At 38.9% G+C, this 21,397-nt stretch overlaps 1 protein-coding gene across 7 annotated transcripts in view; it reads right to left on the bottom strand.

The window, feature by feature from the left end:
* The window catches only part of ccdc175 (coiled-coil domain containing 175), a 340,062-nt gene that overhangs the window by 9,596 nt on the left and 309,069 nt on the right, over nucleotides 1-21,397 (bottom strand). For all 7 annotated transcript variants that reach the window (XM_069916865.1, XM_069916861.1, XM_069916863.1 and 4 more), the window contains 6 exons: nucleotides 16,021-16,131; nucleotides 14,053-14,124; nucleotides 11,543-11,678; nucleotides 7,341-7,472; nucleotides 6,147-6,285; nucleotides 2,848-2,927 (listed from right to left, as the gene is read on the bottom strand). In XM_069916865.1, the coding sequence (XP_069772966.1) occupies nucleotides 2,848-2,927; nucleotides 6,147-6,285; nucleotides 7,341-7,472; nucleotides 11,543-11,678; nucleotides 14,053-14,124; nucleotides 16,021-16,131 (670 nt within the window). The remainder of the gene's footprint in view (nucleotides 1-2,847; nucleotides 2,928-6,146; nucleotides 6,286-7,340; nucleotides 7,473-11,542; nucleotides 11,679-14,052; nucleotides 14,125-16,020; nucleotides 16,132-21,397) is intronic.

The following is a 21,397-nucleotide window of genomic DNA, read 5'->3' as shown; positions in this document are numbered from 1 at the left end:
AATTGTTTAAAAAAAAACAATGCATGGCCATTCATGTAAGAAATTCATGCACTTCCCACCCGCAAACATACATAACACATTGCTAATTTTTGCACTTACCATATAAACATTTACAGCACAGAAACAGGCTAGTTTTGCCCTACTAGTCCATGCTGAATCGTCCGATAACCCTCCACACCTCTCCAATCCATATACCTATCCAACCTTTCCTTGAATATTAACTGATCTCACTTCTACCACCTCTGCCGGAAATTCATTCCATAGCCACACCACCATCTGTATGAAGAAGTTCCCCCTTATATTTCCCTTAAATTTTTCCACTTTTACTCTCAATCCTGTCCTCTTGTTTGAATCTCCCCCACTCTCAATGGAAAAAAGCCTATCCACATTGACTCTATCTGTCCCCCTCATAATTTTGAATACTTCTATCAAATCTCCCCTCAACCTTCTACACTCCAGGGAATAAAGTCCCAGCCTGTTCAATCTTTCCCTGTTACTCCAACCCTGAAACCCCAGCAACTTTCTCGTAAACTTCCTCTGCACTCTCTTTATACTGTTTATATCCTTCCTGTAGTTCTGAGACCAAAACTGCACACAATGTTCCAAATTTGGCCTCACCAATTTCAACATAACATCCCAACTCCTGTATTCAATACTCTAATTGATGAAAGTCAACATATTAAATCCCTTCTTCACCACCCTATCCACATGTGATTCAACTTTTAGGGAATTATGTAGCACCTCACATTTATCAGTATTAAATTCCATCTGCAATCTTACAGCCCACTCTTCTAACTGCCCTATATCACCCTGTAAGCTTTGTTAATCCTCCTCACTGTCCAGAACACCACCAACCTTTGTATCATCTGCAAATTTACTAATCCAATTTGCCACCCTATCATCTGGATTGTTAATATATATGACAAACAGCAGTGGACCCAGTACCGATCCCCGAGGCACTCCGCTCGTCACCAGCCTCCAATTCGACAAACAATTTTCCACCACTACTCTCTGGCATCTGCCATCCAATCATTGCTGAATCCATTTCACCACTTCATCATTAATACCTAATGCTTCCACCTTCCTTACTATCCTCTTATGGGGAACCTTGTCAAAAGCCTTACTAAAGTCCAAATAGACAACATCCACCACCTTCCCCTCATCAACCTTTTTAGTAACCTCCTTGAAAAACTCTAAGATTTTTAAAACATGATCTACCACATACAAAACCATGCAGACTACTCCAAATCAATCCGTCTTTCCAAAAGTTGTATATTACCAACTCTAAAAACACTTTACATTAATTTACCCACCACTGACGCTAGACGTACCAGCCTATAATTACAAGGTTTACTTTTGGATCCTTTTTTGAACAGCGGAACAACATGAGCCACCTTCCAGTCCTCTGCCACTTCCCCCGTGGCCAGCGACATTTTAAATAATTCTGTCAATGCCCCCAATATTTGTTCACTATCCTCCCTCAGGGTCCTAAGGAATACTTTGTCAGGATCTGGAGATTTATCCACCTTGATCTTTTTTTAAAATATAGCCAACAATACCTCCTCATTAATCCTTATATTATCCATGACCTCCCTACCATATTTCTTCACCATCTGGCTCAATATTATTTTCCTTAGTGAATACTGAAGAAAAAAGTCATTTAAAATTTCTCCCATCTCCTCTGACTTCTCACAGTGCCTACCCCCCTCATCTTCAAGGGGTTCAATTTTATCCCTCACTATTCTTTTAATGTACCTACAGAAACCCTTTGGATTTATTTTTACTTTGCCTGCCAAAGCAGCTTCAGATCTCCTTTTAGCCTTTCTAATTTATTTCTTAAGATTTTTTTTACTCACCTTATATTCCTCAAGCAATTCACCTATTCCCTGTTGTACACATCCCTCTTCCTCCGAGTTCCCAATATCTTTTGAAAACCAAGGCTCCTTACAGTTTCCAACCTTTCCTTTAATTTTCACGGGGACATACCGACTCCGTACTTTCACAGAGTTACAGGGAAAGATTGAACAGGCTGGGACTTTATTCCCTGGAGTATAGAAGGTTGAAGGGTGATTTGATAGAAGTATTCAAAATTATGAGGGGGACATATAGAGTCAATGTGGATAGGCTTTTTCCATTGAGAGTGGGGGAGATTCAAACAAGAGAGCAGGATTGAGAGTAAAAGGGTAAAAATTTAAGGGAAACATAAGGGGAAACTTCTTCACACAGACGGTGGTGTGGCTATGGAATGAATTTCCGGCAGAGGTGGTAGAAGTGAGATCAGTTAATATTCAAGGAAAGGTTGAATAGGAGAGGTGTGGAGGGTTATCGGACGATTCAGCATGGACTAGTAGGGCCAAACTAGCCTGTTTCTGTGCTGTAAATGATTATATGGTAAGTGCAAAAATTAGCAATATGTTACGCCTGTTTGCGGGTGGGAAGAACGTGAACTTCCCACATGAATGGCCATGCACTGATTTTTTTAAAACAAATTTTAGGATTAAAACCTAAATAATGTTCAATAGTGCTGATAAATATTTATGAAATTTCAAACACTTACTCAAAGGCACACTTTGTTCAACAGAAGTCTGTCAAGTGTAATAAATTTGAGGGACGTCTGTGCAAATCCCAAACCATTTCCGCAGATAATGCTTATAGTGGCAAGGCAGTTAACATGTATTGGCTTTACAAATCCCAGTTTCCTGAACAAACATAAAGTAATTCTAATTTTTAAGTTTATATTTGCAGGAAGGGTCAAATATAATAATTAGGCAAAAATGTATCTTGCATTGTAAATTGAGGCCATTGACTCCATTAATCATATTGAAACTGTAAACAATTGAATGTTACCTTAGATACAAGAAGAATTCCTGTTTCTCTCTTTAATCTAGTGATGGTGTTATCAATGTTAGATTTCTTGCTTATAATATCTGTAAAAAGATGGGGAGAAACTTCAATTATATTGAAAATTGGCAAGAACCTTTTTTAAATTGGCAAATGGAACAGTGGCCTTCACTGCTTGAGCCATTGAATTTAAGAACAGGGAGCTTCTGCTGCAATTGTGCAGAGTACTGGTGAGGCTGCACCTGGAGTATTAAGTACAGGTCTGGTCTCTGTTTGAGTAAAGATAAACTGGCTTTGGAGGCAATGCAGAGATGATAAAATTAGTCTATGAGGAGAGATCGAGTTGCCTGGGTCTACGCTACTAGAATTCAGAAGAATGATAGAGAATCTTTTAGAAACATGCAGAATTATGAAAGAAGTAGATAAAGGCTGGAAAGTTGTTTCCACTGGTAGGTGAAGACTAAAAATGGCCTCAAGATTAAAGGGAGTAGATATGGGATGGAGAAGAAGAGGAACTGCTTTGCCCAAATGGTAGTGAGTTTGTGGAATTCTCTGCCCAATTTAACCATTTACAGCACAGAAATACGCCAGTTTGACCCTACTAGTCCATGCCGAACATCTTCCCCCAGATAGTCCCACAGACCCGCACCTTGAAATATTAACATAGATCTCGCTTCTACCACCTCTGCCCGAAGTTCATTCCACATCCCCACCACCCTATGAGTGAAGAAATTCCCCCTTATATTTCCCTTAAATTTTTCCCCTTTTACTCTCAATCCTGTCCTCTTGTTTGAATCTCCCCCACTCTCAATGGAAAAAGCCTATCCACATTGACTCTATCTGTCCCCCTCATAATTTTGAATACTTCTATCAAATCACCCCTCAACCTTCTACACTCCAGGGAATAAAGTCCCAGCCTATTCAACCTTTCCCTGTAACTCCAATCCTGAAACCCTGGCAACATTCTCGTAAACATCCTCTGCACTCTCTCTATATTGTTTATAAACTGCACACACTATTACAAATTTGGCCTCACCAATGCCTTATACAATTTCAACATAACATCCCAACTCCTCTATTCAATACACTGATAAAAGGCAATATACTAAATGCCTTCTTCACCACCCTATCCACATGTGATTCAACTTTTAAGGAGTTATGTACCATGACTCTTAAGTCCCTTTGTTCCACTGCACTCCTCAATTGTCTACCATTTAACATGTATGACCTGTTTCGATTAGTCCAAGCATAATGCTGCACCTCACATTTATCAGTATTAAATTCCATCTGCAATCTTACAGCCCACTCTACTAACTGTCCTATATCACCCTGTAAGCTTTGATAATCCTCCGCACCGTCCAGAAAACCGCCACCCTTTGTATCATCTGCAAATTTACAAATCCAATTTGCCGCCCTATCATCTGGATTGTTAATATATATGACAAACAGCAGTGAACCCAGTACCGATCCCCGAGGCACTCCGCTCGTCACCGGCCTCCAATTCGACGAACAATTTTCCACCACTACTCTGGCATCTCCCATCCAACCATTGCTGGATTCATTTCACTACTTCATCATTAATACCTAATGCTTCCACCTTCCTTACTATCCTCTTATGGGGAACCTTGTCAAAAGCCTTATTAAAGTCCAAATAGACAACATCCACCACCTTCCCCTCATCAACCTTTTTAGTAACCTCCTCAAAAAACTCTATAAGATTTGTTAAACATGATCTACCACGTACTAAACCATGCTGACTACTCCAAATCCATCCCTGTCTCTCCACATAGTTGTATATACCAGATTTAAGAACACTTTCCATTAGTTTACCCACCACCAACGTCAGACATACCAGCCTATAATTCCAGGTTTACTTTTGGATCCTTTTTTGAACAGTGGAAAAACATGAGCCACCTTCCAGTCCTCTGGCACTTCCCCCATGGCCAGTGACATTTAAAATAATTCTGTCAATGACCCACTATTTGTTTACTAACCTCCTTCAGGGTCCTAAGGAATATTCTGTCAGGATCTAGAGATTTATCCACGTTGATCTTTTTTAATATAGCCAATAATACTTCCTCATTAATCCTTATATTATCCATGACCTCCCTACCATATTTCTTCACCATCTGGCTCAATATTATTTTCCTTAGTGAATACAGAAGAAAAAAATTGTTTAAAATTTCTCCCATCTCCTCTGATTTCTCACAGTGCCTACCCCCCTCATCTTCAAGGGGTTCAATTTTATCCCTCGCTATTATTTTACTTTTAATGTACCAATAGAAACCCTTTGGATTTATTTTTACTTTGCTTGCCAAAGCAGCTTCAGATCTCATTTTAGCCTTTCTAATTTCTTTCTTAAGATTTTTTTTACACACCTTTTATTCCTTATATTCCTCAAGCAATTCACCTATTACCTGTTGCACACATCCCTCTTCCTCCGAACCAAGTTCCCAGTATCTTTTGAAAACCAAGGCTCCCTACAGTTTCTAACCTTTCCTTTAATTCTCACGGGGACATACCGACTCTGTGGTCTCAGAACTTCTCCTTTGAATATCCTCCATTTATCTGCTACATTCTTCCCTGAAAATATCTCATCCCAATCCACCCTCTCCAAATCTTTTCTCATCCCCTTGAAGTTTGCTTTCTTCCAATCAAGAATCTCAATCTTTGGCCCACCTCTATTCTTTTCCATTACTATTCTAAAACTAATAGCATTGTCATCACTAGACCCAAAGTGTTTCCCAACAAAAACCTCTGTCACCCGACCTATCTTCTTTCCTAAACAGTAGAGCCTTCCCTATTGAATATATTCAAGGCACAATGGATAAGTTCTTGCATAGTAGGAGAAAAGCAGATTAGTGAGCTGATCCACAGCCTGATCAGCCATGATCATTGAATAATAGAAAAGGCTCAATGGGCCAAATGGCCTTCTCCTATTGCTTATGTTTTTATGATTTCTCTCCTGAGACTTAGCATGGGCAAGATGGGCCAATGACTTTCTTTTATGAAATAGTAAACATGTTGAAAAGTGACTAAATTGTACAAATAAAATTGACAAGAAGCTTGTTCAAATTATACAAGTCATTTCTTTCTTTCTTTCTGGATTAAGAACACTTGGGAAACAAGCATTAGAGTCTGCCTAGCCCAATTTATACCGTGGCATAATTCAAACTAGAGAAATGTAATTATTTTTTATTTCTCTAGAAGGCAGTTTGTAAATCTATTGAGGCCTTGGTTCAATGCAAATTTATAATCCTGCACAGCGTGCTATTTATACTCTGTAATGAAAAAAACCCAAATACCATTAAGCTCTTTCTGCAGTTCATCACAAGTTGCTGTTTCATCCGCAATCTCAGACTCGAGCTTCTGTTGGATGGGCAATTTTTCCTCCAGATCCTTTTGCAGCCGCATTGTCTTTTCCTTTATTTCTTTAATTTCATTCTTTTGAATATAAAAAAAAATCATTGTTCTACCACTGCAACTCATTTTAACAAATAGCAATTATGCCTTATTGCAGCTTAGAAATATGGAATATCAAGCAAAATTCATCAATGTTAAATGATAGAATTTAGCCAGGGAACACAACAAAGGCTTAATGGTGAATGACAGGTGTACTTTTATATTAAAGCAAATCTTCAGTTGCCTAAAATTACCAGTTGTCAGGACCCTGGATCACAATGTTTCTTTCAGCAGAGCCCAGGGTGCAATTTTTTGTTAGGAATTGAGCTTCCATCTCACCTATGAGGCCCATGGCAATAAAAAGCCTCTTCAACTCAAGTGGTCAGCTGCAGTGACAAGAACTTTGTTGACAGTGGTGAGGCTCAGGGCCAGATATCCTTCTATTAAATGCAACGTGTACAAGTACCAAATTCATCCAAAAGGAAGCAAAGCAGATACCAAAACTGAATTACTTACTTACAGCAAATAAAGATGTGTTTTTCTACAGTTGCTTCCTGGGGTGACTGGAAATCAGTAGAATGCAACTTCCTTCAACTTGACACTTCAATCATTAGTCATTCTGGAGATTGTACCTAGCTTTAAAATTGTTCAGGGAGTTCTCCCAAACATTGTAGCTCCCTTATCAATGTTTTAAAATATGAATATTTTTGTAGAGATTCACAATACTAAAACATGCTGGCTATGTTTGAACCTATGTGCATTCATTGAACCCAGACAACAATTTATGACAACACATGTAGATATAATTTTTTAATTTTATTTTTAATATTAACACAACACCACAGTTGAGGCCTTTTCACCCCATGAAACCTGTGCTGCCAAATTACTCCTAATTAACTTACCAACCCCATACATTTTGGAGCATTGGAGGAAACCAGAGTATCTGGAGAAAACCCATACAGGTCACAGGGAGAACATACAAACTCCTTACAGACAGTATCAGATTTGAACCGGGTCACTGACACTGCAACAGTGTTGCATTAACTAATTTACAGGCATTCATAAATGTAAACTAAGAAATCAGAGGTATACTATACTTTCAAATGCCTGATTTCTGCCGACAAAATTCTTTCCATAATTTTGAATGCATCTTCTTTTGCCGCAATTAGTTGTTTCAGTGTTGGAATCCTTTCAGTATATTCATCAATATTCTTCTGGAAATTCTTACTCTGTTAAAAACATAAACAAAACTAGTAAACTTAAAACTCTTCTCAATCTTTACTAAATTGTTATTCTAAATGTAAAAGAGGTGGGGGAATTGCATTGCTAATCAGAATCTATTTATTATCATGAACAAGTCATGAAACATGTTGTTTTGTGGCAGCATCACAGTTTATATAAAACCACTTACAAAAATAAATTTAAAATAATGCACAAAAAGTCAAAGTAAGGCAGTGTCTGGTTCATTGATCATTAATGAATCTGAGAGCAGCAGGGAAGAAGCTGTGTTGCTGATGTTCCAATGGTAGACAGTGAAGAGAGCATGACCTGGATTATGGGGGTCCTTGAGGTTGGAGACTGATTTCCTAAGACACCACCTTTTGTAGATCTCCTTGATTGAGTGGTCTGATTCTGTGATGAAACAGGCCAATTTAACAACCCCCTGGAGTTTTTTCTTGTCCTGAATGTTGGCACATCCATACCAGACAGTGATGTAACCAGCCAGAATGTTCTCCGCAGTACACCTGTGGAAGTTTTCGAGAGATTTTGGTAACGTACTGAATCTCCTCAAACACCTCACAAAGTATAGCTGTTGGCAACCTTCTTTGTGATTGAATCAACATGGAGGCATAATCAGGGAGAATGTCACAGTAGCACTTAGAGAGGACATTCAGGAGGCAAGATGGGCAGAACTCAGGAATAAAAAGAGTGTAAAAATTATGATGGGGTTATAATAAAGGACTCCAATATCCAGCAGAGGAACAAATATGCAGGTAAATCATGGAAAAAATGAAAAAGCAACAGTAGTGAGTGACTTTAATTTGACTGGGTCTCGCTTCCTGGCTGTGGACTACTTGGGGCATCCAGGAATGTTACTAGACACAGCATGTGGACAATCAAACCAGGGAAGGGGCCATATCGTACTTGGAAATGAGCCCAGCCAAGTGATTGGAGTTTCAATTGGAACAGTGATCAAAACTCCAGATATTTTCAGGAATAACATAACATAACAATTACAGCACGGAAACAGGCCATTAGGCCCTTCTAGTCCGCACCGAACCAAAACACCCCTTTCTAGTCCCACCTCCCTGCACAATGCCCATAACCCTCCATCTTCTTCTCATCCATATACCTGTCCAACCTTTTCTTAAATAATACAATGGATTCCGCCGCCACTATTTCTCCCGGAAGCTCATTCCACACGGCTACCACTCTCTGAGTAAAGAAGTTCCCCCTCATGTTACCTCTAAACCTCTGCCCCTTAATTCTTAACTCATGTCCTCTTGTTTTAATCTTTCCTCCTCTTAACGGAAATAGTCTATCCACATCCACTCTGTCTATCCCTTTCATAATCTTAAATACTTCTATCAAATCCCCTCTCAACCTTCTACGCTCCAAAAATAAAGACCTAATCTGTCCAATCTCTCCCTGTACTCTAGATGCTTAAACCCAGGTAACATTCTGGTAAACCTTCTCTGCACTCTCTCCACTCTGTTTATATCCTTCCTCTAATTAGGCGACCAGAACTGCACACAGAACTCCAAATTAGGCCGCACCAACGTCCTATACAATCTCAACATCACCTCCCAACTCCTATATCCAGCAGAGGAATGATTGATAAAGGCCAGCATACTAAAAGTCTTCTTCACCACCCTATTCACGTGAGTTTCTACCTTCAGGGAACGCCGTACCGTTACTCCTAATTTGGATAAGACTGGGTTTTGGGGGAAAATAATAAATTGGGAAAGGTTATTTACAACAGAATTAAGCATGATACGAGGACAATAGATTGGGAGCAGATGTTAATGGGGTAAGTTCACATAAGAGGGTCATTTAAAGGCAAACTGGTCAGAATTCATGACCAGCATATTCCCAAGTATGGAAAGGTTCAGGAGCTGTTGCAAATTTAGTTAAAATAAAACCAGAAGCAATATAAAGTTTCAGAGCTGAAATCACAGGGCTTTCTGGAGATATAATATGAAGCAGGAGAGGATTTAAATAGGGAATCAGGAGAAGTTGGAAATGTAGCATCATGCATAGAAATAGTTGATTTGTGGATGTGACTGGCCATTTTTCTCCATAGATGTTGCCTGATCTGATGGGTACATCAGCTTCTCAGTGTTGTCCCAACATTCCAGCATCTGCAGTTTTGTGTTTCTCAATTGAACCAAAAGGGGCTATGAGTCCTTTTTCCAGGGTGGAAATGTCAAATACTTGAAGGCATAGCTTTAAAGCAAGAGGCAGAAATTTGAAAGGAGGTTTATGAGGCACTTTATTTTTGTTGCAGATAGATGCCCGGAACAAGCTGCCCAGTCGTGGAAGCCGACTCAATAGCAACATTTAGGAAGCATTTAGATAGATGCATGTACAGACAGGGAATGGACCTTGTGCAGGCAGATGTAAAATTTAAATTGGGATCAGAGTCATCACAAATATTGTGGGATGAAAGGGATGTTGCTTTTCTATACCATTTGATGCAAAATCATTTATAAACTACCTAATTTGAACTAATATGCTAATAAATATAAATAGGTATGGCATTTTCCTAAACTAAAAATAAAGTCCACAAAAATATATTTAATAAGGGCAGAGGCTACAAGACCTCACATTTAGGGAATGACATGAGGGCACAGACATAGGCCTGTATTTGAACATGTCAAAGATATAATTCTCCAGGTAATGTGTCCCATTGATTAGTCAACCATGATCTCTATACTTTGCTTTAAGTGTGAACATGTGATTGAAATCAAAATCACCTCATGTATCCAAACCTGTGGCTCCAATTGAGGATGTGGAACTGTGGCAGCTGTTAACCTTCCACAAACTAACTATTAGAGGTGTACATGATAGAAGAAGTGTGATCAGGCTATTGAAACAAACAAGCTGAAATGTGCACACACAAGCAGGTACACGCATGTGGGCATAGACACAGACAGAATCCTTGGTTTCATCAAAAGAGGCAAAAAGACAGAGATCCAAAGATTACATCACTCTATATCGGATGAAGAGGACAGTCTAAAAGTAAAATACTGCAGATGCATAGAATCTGAATGGGAAAATTTTGAAAATTAAAAATCTGCTAAATACTCACAAGTCAGGCAGTATCTGTGAAAATATTGATTTAAAAGGTCAATGATCTTAACAGATATTTTTATCCACAGATATTGTCTGACTTGCTTTGTACATATTTATACCATTGTTGTCTTTACATTACTAAATGGTATCAAGTTATATGATGAAACTAAGTATTCTCCCTAGATCCATAAAGGTTGAGGAAATGTTATACAAATTCTTGAAATATATTTCTAGGAAAGGGAAAAACATTGTCCTTGGTGGGTTGTTTCTGGCATTTCTGGGTCCCTCCCCCAGCTTCTTTCTTCCTTTATACACATAATTAAAAAAAAATCTTTTACCTTAGTTTTGATGAAGGGTTCAGACCAGAAACATTGATTGACCATTTCTACCCATGAATGCTGTCCGAACTGCTGAGTTCCTCCAGCAATTCTTTATCTGCTAAAAAAAAACCAGCATGTTTTTCCTCTAGAGCAGTGGTTTGCAAACTTTTTCTTTCCACTCACATAACTCCCTAAGTAATCCCATGCCATAAGTTCCCTGTAATTAGTAAGGGATAACTTAAAGTGGTATGTGAGTGGGAAGGGAAGGTTGAGAATCACTGCTCTAGACCTAATTGTTTCTGAAATATTTTGCTTGAGAAAGATTGCCATTGGCCCATTTCCTTTGGAGTTATGAAACAGTGCACATAATGAGTCAATTAGGTACAATTAAAACAGTGATTTTCAAACTTTCACTTTCCACTCACAAACCATTTTAAGTAATCTCTTACTAATCGCAGAGCATCTATGAGAGAGGGATTAGTTAAGGTGATGTGAGTGGAAAGAGAAGTTTGAAAACTACTGTTCCAGAGGAATCTGTTAGTTTATGTGGGACCACTGATTTTTATTTAAAAAAAACATTTATATTGAGTTTAATAAAAAATCTATACATATATACATATATAATCTATACATATATAATCTTGCAAATATGCTCCCTGTCTTTTAAGAATCGTTGTCCATACCTCTCCAATTAACTTCTCACGTTTCTTCTTGAGGGCCTGTAAGCGCCGACTCAAATTGGTTAAATACTCCTCAGTTGTTCTTTTGATGTCCAGCATTTCTTTTGCTATTTCATCTCTTTTATGATGGGTGGCTATCCTATGTGTTACATAAAGATATTACAAGAAAACTTTAGGTACAGAAATTTGTTTACTGCTTTTCTCTTCTTTAAATAATAATCTAAAAATATCTATATTTTCTGTACAGACAGAGCACATGAGGAACTGACTGCTGTGCATTTTATGATTGGCACTTACTACAGTTACAGTGTGGTAATGAAGGGAATAGTGTCCAGTTGTGGCCACTGGAATCACAGTGGACATGATGAAATAACCATGCAAAACATTTTTAGAGTGAATCAAATGGAATTTTTCCACACAAAAGTAAATGGAAATTGAGAACTCTGTCCCCCACTCCCCCAACAAACTGTAAACCTTTTCATTTGTTTTAGGGCAATAGGTTGTAAAACCACATTAGTTAATGATGTGAACTATGTATGAAATGCTTACTGGCCCACTTGCAAAACTATCACTGTGTGGCCACTAGAATCACAGTGGATATGGAGCTTCTTGATCTAAGCAAATGAAGAGGGGAGAAACAAACTTATGCTTAATGGCATAGTTCTATACATTATGCAGTGCAGAGGTTCCTGGAAATTTACAGGCATAAATCTTTGACTGAATCAGACAAAAATAGCTTTCTAATCACGCACTCCAAATATTTTGCAAAGTTGATGCCAAATCACTAGGCAAGTAGAAAATATACAAACTCAGCCCATTGTTCCAGATAATTAATATCTTCAAAAACAAACAATTCGAACTTCTGAACATACATTATGTAACCAAAATTATTATCAGAATAACGGCAAATGAGGGTAATTTGGGCAATTTTAAGGATGGCTGCCTATGCTAACTGCACAGCAAATTAGCTCTTAGCTTTGGTCATTTGAATGACCCAAATTATCTGATCACCATGAAGCATATTTACCACAACTATTGATTTCTGTAGTATTTCTAAAACATGAAGAACACCTCTAAAATTCCAGTGGCCACACAGTGATAAAAAAAATCAGGAAGTAGGTGGCTTGCAAAAGTTTCATGAAAACTCATGCTGTGTACAGCCACAACAACTAATAATTTTCAATTTTGTACTGAATGACTTGTGAAGCGTCCATGATCAATCCATATTCAAACAACTATCTTTATTCTTAATATTTTGGGATGTTTCAGCATATTCAAGTTTCACATTCTTTATAGAACCAGTCTCTGCCATTTAGATTGTTGAGAAGTTGATACGAGAATTTGTCAGAAGTAATTGCTTCAATTGCATATATATGTTTGCACGTGAATTCTGATGGGCTGAGAATTAGAGGAAAGATCTGGAGGGGGTTAGAGGTGGGGAATGGTGGAAGTTTATGCCTTGAATTAGATATAATTCAGGAAGGGATAGAACAGTATTGGGAGATAGGGAAAGGTCAACAAAATGAGAGTTGAGGGGATTTGCAGGAATAGATATATAATTTGGCCGTAATATGATCTGGTCTGATATCGCCTCAAACCGTGCATCTTGGCGCCTCACAGTTTGGCGGGCAGCAACCTCCTTTGAAGAAGACCGCAGAGCCTACCTCACTGACAAAAGGCAAAGGAGGAAAAACCCAACACCCAACCCCAACCCACCAATTTTCCCCTGCAACCGCTGCAATCGTGTCTGCCTGTCCCGCATCGGACTTGTCAGCCACAAACGAGCCTGCAGCTGACGTGAACTTTTTACCCCCTCCATAAATCTTCGTCCGCGAAGCCAAGCCAAAGAATATGATCTGGCAAGATGTGAACTGCTAAAAATGTAAAGTGAGATCCTTCTGACATGGGCAGAGGGAGGGCAGAGAGCTGGTTTGAGTGAATATCAAGAAGATAATTAAAGAAGGACTAATGAACAACAGAACCCCACTTTGTCTCTACTGCATCAGAACAGATACATTTTTCCCTTAACTAAGGATAAAAACTCTCCAGTTAATGTCTACTTTAGTGCACGAGGTTCACATCTGTTGTAGTACTTAAAGCACAAATTAATTTTAATTTAATTTAAAGGAGTTTGTACATTCTCCCCATGTCTGCATGGGATTCCTCTGGACACTCTGGTTTTCTCTCACCCTTCAAAACATACTGTGGTTATAAGTCATTTGGGTGTAATAGGACAGCACAGGCTCAAAGGCTGATAGGGCCTGTTACTGTGCTGTGGGTCTAAATTCAAAAATTTAAATTTATGCAGCTTACATTATGATGTGTACTGCATAGTCACTCTGTGTATGTCAACTGCACTGAGAACTCAGAAAGATTTAAGGAATTTCACTTTATATACATATCATTACACATAAATATCTATCAGTCGGGCTGATTTTTCAAATTGCACCCTTATAGTCAGGAAACTTATAATATGGTGACTGAATGGAAACTCCCAGGTTTTTAAATCTTACCTTAACTGTTTTTCTTTTTCTAACTTTTGTACATATTTCTGCAACTCTTCATTTAGGAACTCCATTGTGTCCCTTTAAAACAAAAGTTCTTAAGATTTATCGCAAAAATAATCACTGAAATTAAAAGAAAACACAAACATTTGGGAAAGTTTAGAATTAATAGATTTTTGTGCAAGGAATATCCTTTTTCCCATAATTTATACAACAAATGAAGCCACTTTTTATTTACATGATGAATGCAAAATGTTTGAATAAGAATTAAAACAATGTTTTCTGTTGAGAATAGATGGATGACACTGGGCATTATATACTGTTGATGGACCAGTATAGGTTTTTTGCAGTAAGGTTTTCAGCTTGGATCAAGTACCATTGATGGAGCTCTAAGAATTATCTTGTCACACGCTCAGATACTGGCACCTCACTTAGTTCTCATGATGCATCCTCAGGAGTGTGAGAGCTCCTATTTAATCATATAAAAAGATTGGCTTCTGTTGACTTTGCTGGGTTACAGTGCAACTCCCACAGTTGCACTGGGAAACTGGCACAAATCCCTGGCTCTCCTTGTATCTCAAGCAATGAATTGCCACAGCTTGGTGTGTATAAGATGTGCAGCCAAAGAAAGGGCAAAAAAAAAAGTTTTCTCCACATCTATCAGGAGCTGATGAGAAAGACTACAAAACCAGGATGACTTGCCAACACAAAAACCAAATGCTGTCAATCCCAAGCAACTACCAACAATCATCATGGCAGCTAGGGTGCAGTCCTGAGCTCTGCAAGTCAGTGCTAACAGGGCTGACTACTTGCACTGACTCATCTGAGGGGTAATACCCACCTGAGACCAGTCCTCAAAGGCAGCATCTCCACGTCAAGCTGCAGGTCATTCTTCATGATAGGAACACAAGTGTAAGGGTAGGGTTCACTCCTTATTATAACAGGAAGGGAAGAAATAGCACGTTTCTTAGCACAACAGTGCTAAAATAGGGGTATGTATCCATGAGTTTTCACACCATAGAATTCAAGACTGACAGAAGGAAATGGTATTCCAAGGAATGTACTCCAATGAGGGCAGCACTATTTTAAGATGCAAGTGTTATGGGATCTTGCTCCGGCTATAATTTTCTTCAGTTTTGCTGTCATTCCCTAGGTTAGACATTTTTAGCTTTCAACTGTACTAAATTTCAGTGATCAGAAAAGCAAGAATATTTTTTTGCTTAATTGTGGATACAGGGCTTCTGATTACCATTAGTGGTGATTTTGGTTAAGAGTAAATATGCCAAGTAAATCAATTGCCAAGTTCCTCCTGATGCTCTTGTGACAAAGCGAACATCAGGTTATAGCATAATCTGTAGTTCCACTGATGTACATCCATCGTCTTGTTAGCACAACACTGTTTAAAAATAGCTCGAGTAATGTGAACAGATATTACTTAATTGTACTGGTATAAATATGGTTAATTTTTTTAAAATGGGGAGGGTTAATCTATTTTACAATTTCAAATTACTTTGACAATCACAAATATTATTTTCACATGCATGTGAATAATCTAAATTTATAAAGTTTCAGTTCGTAAATTATCATTTCATCTGAAATTATTCAGTCTGTCGCCTCAAAGCTGTTATGTAGTTCTACAAGCACTGATACCTTACATAGGCAACAATTATCCACTTCTAAACTATGATAGTTTGTTAGGGGAGAGTATAAATTTAGGGTGAACTCACCTGATTGCAAAAGGAGTAGGAGACATCAATATGTCTACTTTAAATTTAATCAAAAAATTTCCATAAAACATTTTAGTCTGTGGATACATCTTGACAGTAAATTAGGCAATACTCTGCAGACTTGAAAATCCACTGACGTAATTTAAACAATGTAGGTTTGCACTGAACTCAGCTGATTTATAAGCAGCTAGAATAAATATAAAATAATATTAAATTGAAATTAAATTAACAATATTTTAAATTGGCTTACTTGTGTACATCATCAAGATTCAACATCATTTCTTCAAGTTCTTGGATTTCCTTTCTTTTACTTGACAGATTTTCTTCAGTTTGAACAAACATGCCTTTCAATGATCCCAAACTAAAATATTGAATGAATTGATATTTCACAAACACACTTTAAAACAGAACGTTGTTAAGTAAAAATATGATATTAAAATTCCATTTTGTACTTAATTTTCTCTTGCATAGAACCTCTGTTAATATCATTTATAGCAGGGGTAGATAAAACTACAAAAATAATAAGAGAAAAATTGTGGAAAATTGTTGTGAAGTAAGTCAAAATGGCTTGAATATATGCTACAGAAAAGCAATTAAATGTCATTCTCAAACCATTTTAAATAATATAATTTTGTACTTGACAAAGTAAATAAATCTTTTAATAATAAATAATTTAAATACAGGACTAGACAAAACAAATCTGCACCTTATGCACCTTTTAAATCAATGGGTAAAATTTTCTAGTAAGAAACATTTTTCTTCCCAGAGATTCTTGCTGATTTTCCATCAAAATTTCAAAAGGGAACACCGTACAGAAATTATTCATGGTAGGAACATTTTACATTGTAAAAATTTCAATGGTAATACATAAATTTTGCATTTAACAAAACTGAAGCCATAAATTTGAGTTTTGTTTTCTCAGGAATTGCAATTTACTGACCCAAGTTAACATGCTATCCAAATAAGTCATGATGAAAAATATAAAGTAACACTTATATAACACAGAACTTGTGGGTAAAGTCCTTGACAATACATAGGATATGAATTCTGAAATTTTATAATTTAGAATGATGATCTGGATTGTGAAAGTCAAACCAAATTTTCTGATGATACCAGAACAAGAAGGTATGCAATATTTCAGAAGTTAGAAAATATATGAATAGACAAAACAAATCTGCACTTTGTATTTCTTCATCTTTTAATTCTTATTTGCACAGGGCAGAACTTGCAATCGTCAGCATTGAGCAATATAGTCCTATAATGCAGAAAGAGGTCCTTTGGCCTAATTTTCCACAATGACCAAAATGTCTCACCCAACTACCTCCACATGCCTGCATTTGGCTTATATCATTCTAAATCTTTCCTATCCACATATTCCAACCACTCAGTGACATCCTTGTCCCTGGATCCCAGGATGCAAAAACGATCCGGACGTTTCTTCTGAGGCCACAGAATCTCCAATCTATTTCCCTCACAAGCGAGTCTCCTATCACTATCACCCTGTCGTCTCCATCCTTACTTTATGAGCTTTGAGACTGTTACAGTTCACTGACCTGATTGCTGCTGCTTGTCTCTGAAAGATCATCCCCCCTAACAGTATTCAAACTTGTTAGTGGAGGAAATGGCCACAGAAAAAGCATGCACTGTCTGCTTACTCCCCATGCGGTCATCCATCCATCTGCCAGCTGCCCCTTGGGTGTGTCCACCTCACTGAAAGACTTATCCATGATGTTCTCAGCATCCAACTATAGTTCCACTTCATTGACGTGGTCTGTCAGGAGCTGCAGCTGGGTACACGTCTCACCGATGCAGTCAGCAAGAAGACCACAAAGGTGCTTGAATTCCCATATCCGGCACAAGGAACATTCCACTACCCTGACTGCCATCCTATCTACTAAGCTTTCAGGTTCTACCTCAGCCTCTGTTTGCCAAACCCTCTCAAGCCACAGCCTCAAAATCCACCTCCCACAGTGGCTGCTCCACTTCAGCTACTCTTTCCTTTTATACACATTACTTTTGAGATATATAGGTATTCCCCGATGCGACCTATGCGAATCGCATCCATCCACACATACAACTGAATTTTAAAATAAAATATAAGAAAAAAACTAAAATTATCATGGTTTATGTTGTATTTGTCAAACTACAACAGGGATACAGGGAACGCAAGAGCCAAAATGTGCATACTCACCTTGTTATTCGCATCCCAGGGTCCATAGGCTGAGCATGGCCATCTTGATTCCTGTGCGCATGTGTTAGTCTTCATTTGGTGCATGTGTGGTGGGCTCACGAATTGGAATTCGGTTGGTGCATGTGTAGTGCGTTTGTGTATTGAAGTTCAGTTGGTGCATGCGTGAGAGTTAAGGACATGAATTCAATATTGTCAGGGCACTTACCTATAACTGATATAAGACTTTGGTACTCCACGTGCGGAGGCAAAATTCCGACTTGCGTTCTTTCCGAGATACAACTGATCCCTCAGTCCCAAATTACAGACGAAAGTCAGTGACTGCCTGATAACAACTTGGTAATTACACTTTATGGTGCCTCTGGCAGAAAGTTGCTGGGTGAAGCCTGTCCAATCTGTGCCATAAATGGCAACACTTGTAGTAGCTACAACAATCTCCATCCACAAATAGCTGAATAACAACTAAATTTAAATTTAGACATAGAGCATTGTAGCAGGCCATTTCGGCCCATGAGCCCGTGCTGCCCACAATTACACCCAATTAATCTATAACCTCCAGGTTGTTACGAATGGTGGGAGGGAAACCAGAGCCCTCAGGGAAAACCCACATAGACACAGGGAAAACATTCCAACACCTCATAGACAGTGCAGGATTCAAACCCTGGTCCCAATCACTGGCGCTGTAACAGCATTTCATTAACCACTACATCAACCATGTCACTCAACTGCTCTCCATTGCACGTTGCTCTCCATTGCAGGCAAAATCTTCGCTAGGATTCTACTAAATAGAATAATACCTAGTGTCGCCGAGAATATTCTCCCAGAATCACAGTGCGGCTTTCGCGCAAACAGAGGAACTACTGACATGGTCTTTGCCCTCAGACAGCTCCAAGAAAAATGCAGAGAACAAAACAAAGGACTCTACATCACCTTTGTTGACCTCACCAAAGCCTTCGACACCGTGAGCAGGAAAGGGCTTTGGCAAATACTAGAGCGCATCGGATGTCCCCCAAAGTTCCTCAACATGATTATCCAACTGCACGAAAACCAACAAGGTCGGGTCAGATACAGCAATGAGCTCTCTGAACCCTTCTCCATTAACAATGGCGTGAAGCAAGGCTGTGTTCTGGCACCAACCCTCTTTTCAATCTTCTTCAGCATGATGCTGAACCAAGCCATGAAAGACCCCAACAATGAAGACGCTGTTTACATCCGGTACCGCACGGATGGCAGTCTCTTCAATCTGAGGCGCCTGCAAGCTCACACCAAGACACAAGAGAAACTTGTCCGTGAACTACTCTTTGCAGACGATGCCGCTTTAGTTGCCCATTCAGAGCCAGCTCTTCAGCGCTTGACGTCCTGCTTTGCGGAAACTGCCAAAATGTTTGGCCTGGAAGTCAGCCTGAAGAAAACTGAGGTCCTCCATCAGCCAGCTCCCCACCATGATTACCAGCCCCCCCACATCTCTATCGGGCACACAAAACTCAAAACGGTCAACCAGTTTACCTATCTCGGCTGCACCATTTCATCAGATGCAAGGATCGACAATGAGATAGACAACAGACTCGCCAAGGCAAATAGCGCCTTTGGAAGACTACACAAAAGAGTCTGGAAAAACAACCAACTGAAAACCTCACAAAGATAAGCGTATACAGAGCCGTTGTCATACCCACACTCCTTTTCGGCTCCGAATCATGGGTCCTCTACCGGCACCACCTACGGCTCCTAGAACGCTTCCACCAGCGTTGTCTCCGCTCCATCCTCAACATCCATTGGAGCGCTTACATCCCTAACGTCGAAGTACTCGAGATGGCAGAGGTCGACAGCATCGAGTCCACGCTGCTGAAGATCCAGCTGCGCTGGATGGGTCACGTCTCCAGAATGGAGGACCATCGCCTTCCCAAGATCGTGTTATATGGCGAGCTCTCCACTGGCCACCGTGACAGAGGTGCACCAAAGAAAAGGTACAAGGACTGCCTAAAGAAATCTCTTGGTGCCTGCCACATTGACCACCGCCAGTGGGCTGATAACGCCTCAAACCGTGCACCTTGGCGCCTCACAGTTTGGCGGGCAGCAACCTCCTTTGAAGAAGACCGCAGAGCCCACCTCACTGACAAAAGGCAAAGGAGGAAAAACCCAACACCCAACCCCAACCAACCAATTTTCCCCTGCAACCGCTGCAATCGTGTCTGCCTGTCCCGCATCGGACTTGTCAGCCACAAACGAGCCTGCAGCTGACGTGGACTTTTTACCCCCTCCATAAATCTTCGTCCTCGAAGCCAAGCCAAAGAAAACATCAACCATGCCACTCAACTGGTACTTAATTCTATTCTCTGAGACCTCTTACTATCAGGTATATTGTTATTGCCTTCCTCAGTTAAGACTGATGCAAAATACTCATTTTGTTCCACTGCCATCTCTTCGTTATCCATTATAATTTCTCCAGGATCATTTTCAATTGGTCCTATATCTACCTGTGTCACTCTTTTACTCTTCATTTATTTTAAAAAATTCTTAGTTTCTTTCTGTAAGTTTTTACAAGTTTCCCAGTCCTCTGTTTTTCCACTAATTTTTGCTTCCTTGTATGTCCTCCCACTTGATTTTATTTTAGCCTTAACCTTTCTTGATAGCCACATTTGCACCATTTTAATCATTCATAATTTTTGTTTTTCTTGGAATATATCAATTTTGCACTTTCTTTATTTCTTGTAGAAATATCATCCTCCATCGTCCCTCCATCTAGCTTACTTTTCCAGTCAACTTGGGCCAGTTCTTCTCTGATATCACAGTAATTTCCTTTGTTTCACTGAAAAATGGACACACCTGATATCAGCTTTTCCTTTTCAAATTTGAAACTGAACTCAATCATATTACAATCACTACTTCTTAAAGGGTCCATTACCTTTAATTCCCTAATCATCTCAGATTCATTACACAGCACCCAATCACCTGATTCTTATTTTATCATAAAAAAAATATTGACCCCAGGGGGAAATCAAAGGAGTTTAAATGACAAAAGTACAGTCACTAATATAAAATAGGAGATACAACAGCCAACTTGTATGTAAAATGTTAACACAAGCAATAAAAATCACTAAATTATTTGCTTTCAAAGTTGGTTGTGGGGATAAAACAGTTTATAACATTGGAAAAGAGTTGCTGCTCTTCATCAAATAATGTCTTGAAATCTTTTACACCAACCTGAGAATCTATTGAAAGAACTCTTTGGAATACAACCTTCCGTCTGCACTAGGCTGACATATCACCTGACACTGTCTCACTGGAGAGGCCCGTAAAGCCACATTTCTTCTTTTATTTTAAAAATGCTTTTATTGAGTTTAATATATAAATCTTACATCCAAAATCATCTAATATAACAAACAACAGATCATATCATATACATATCACAAAGTAAACATAAAATGTCAACTTATTTCTT

The sequence above is a fragment of the Narcine bancroftii genome, chromosome 2, assembly GCF_036971445.1.
Source record: "Narcine bancroftii isolate sNarBan1 chromosome 2, sNarBan1.hap1, whole genome shotgun sequence".
Taxonomy (NCBI): domain Eukaryota; kingdom Metazoa; phylum Chordata; class Chondrichthyes; order Torpediniformes; family Narcinidae; genus Narcine; species Narcine bancroftii.
Note: the sequence above shows the minus strand (reverse complement) of the source record. Positions and strands in the feature narration are given on the sequence as shown.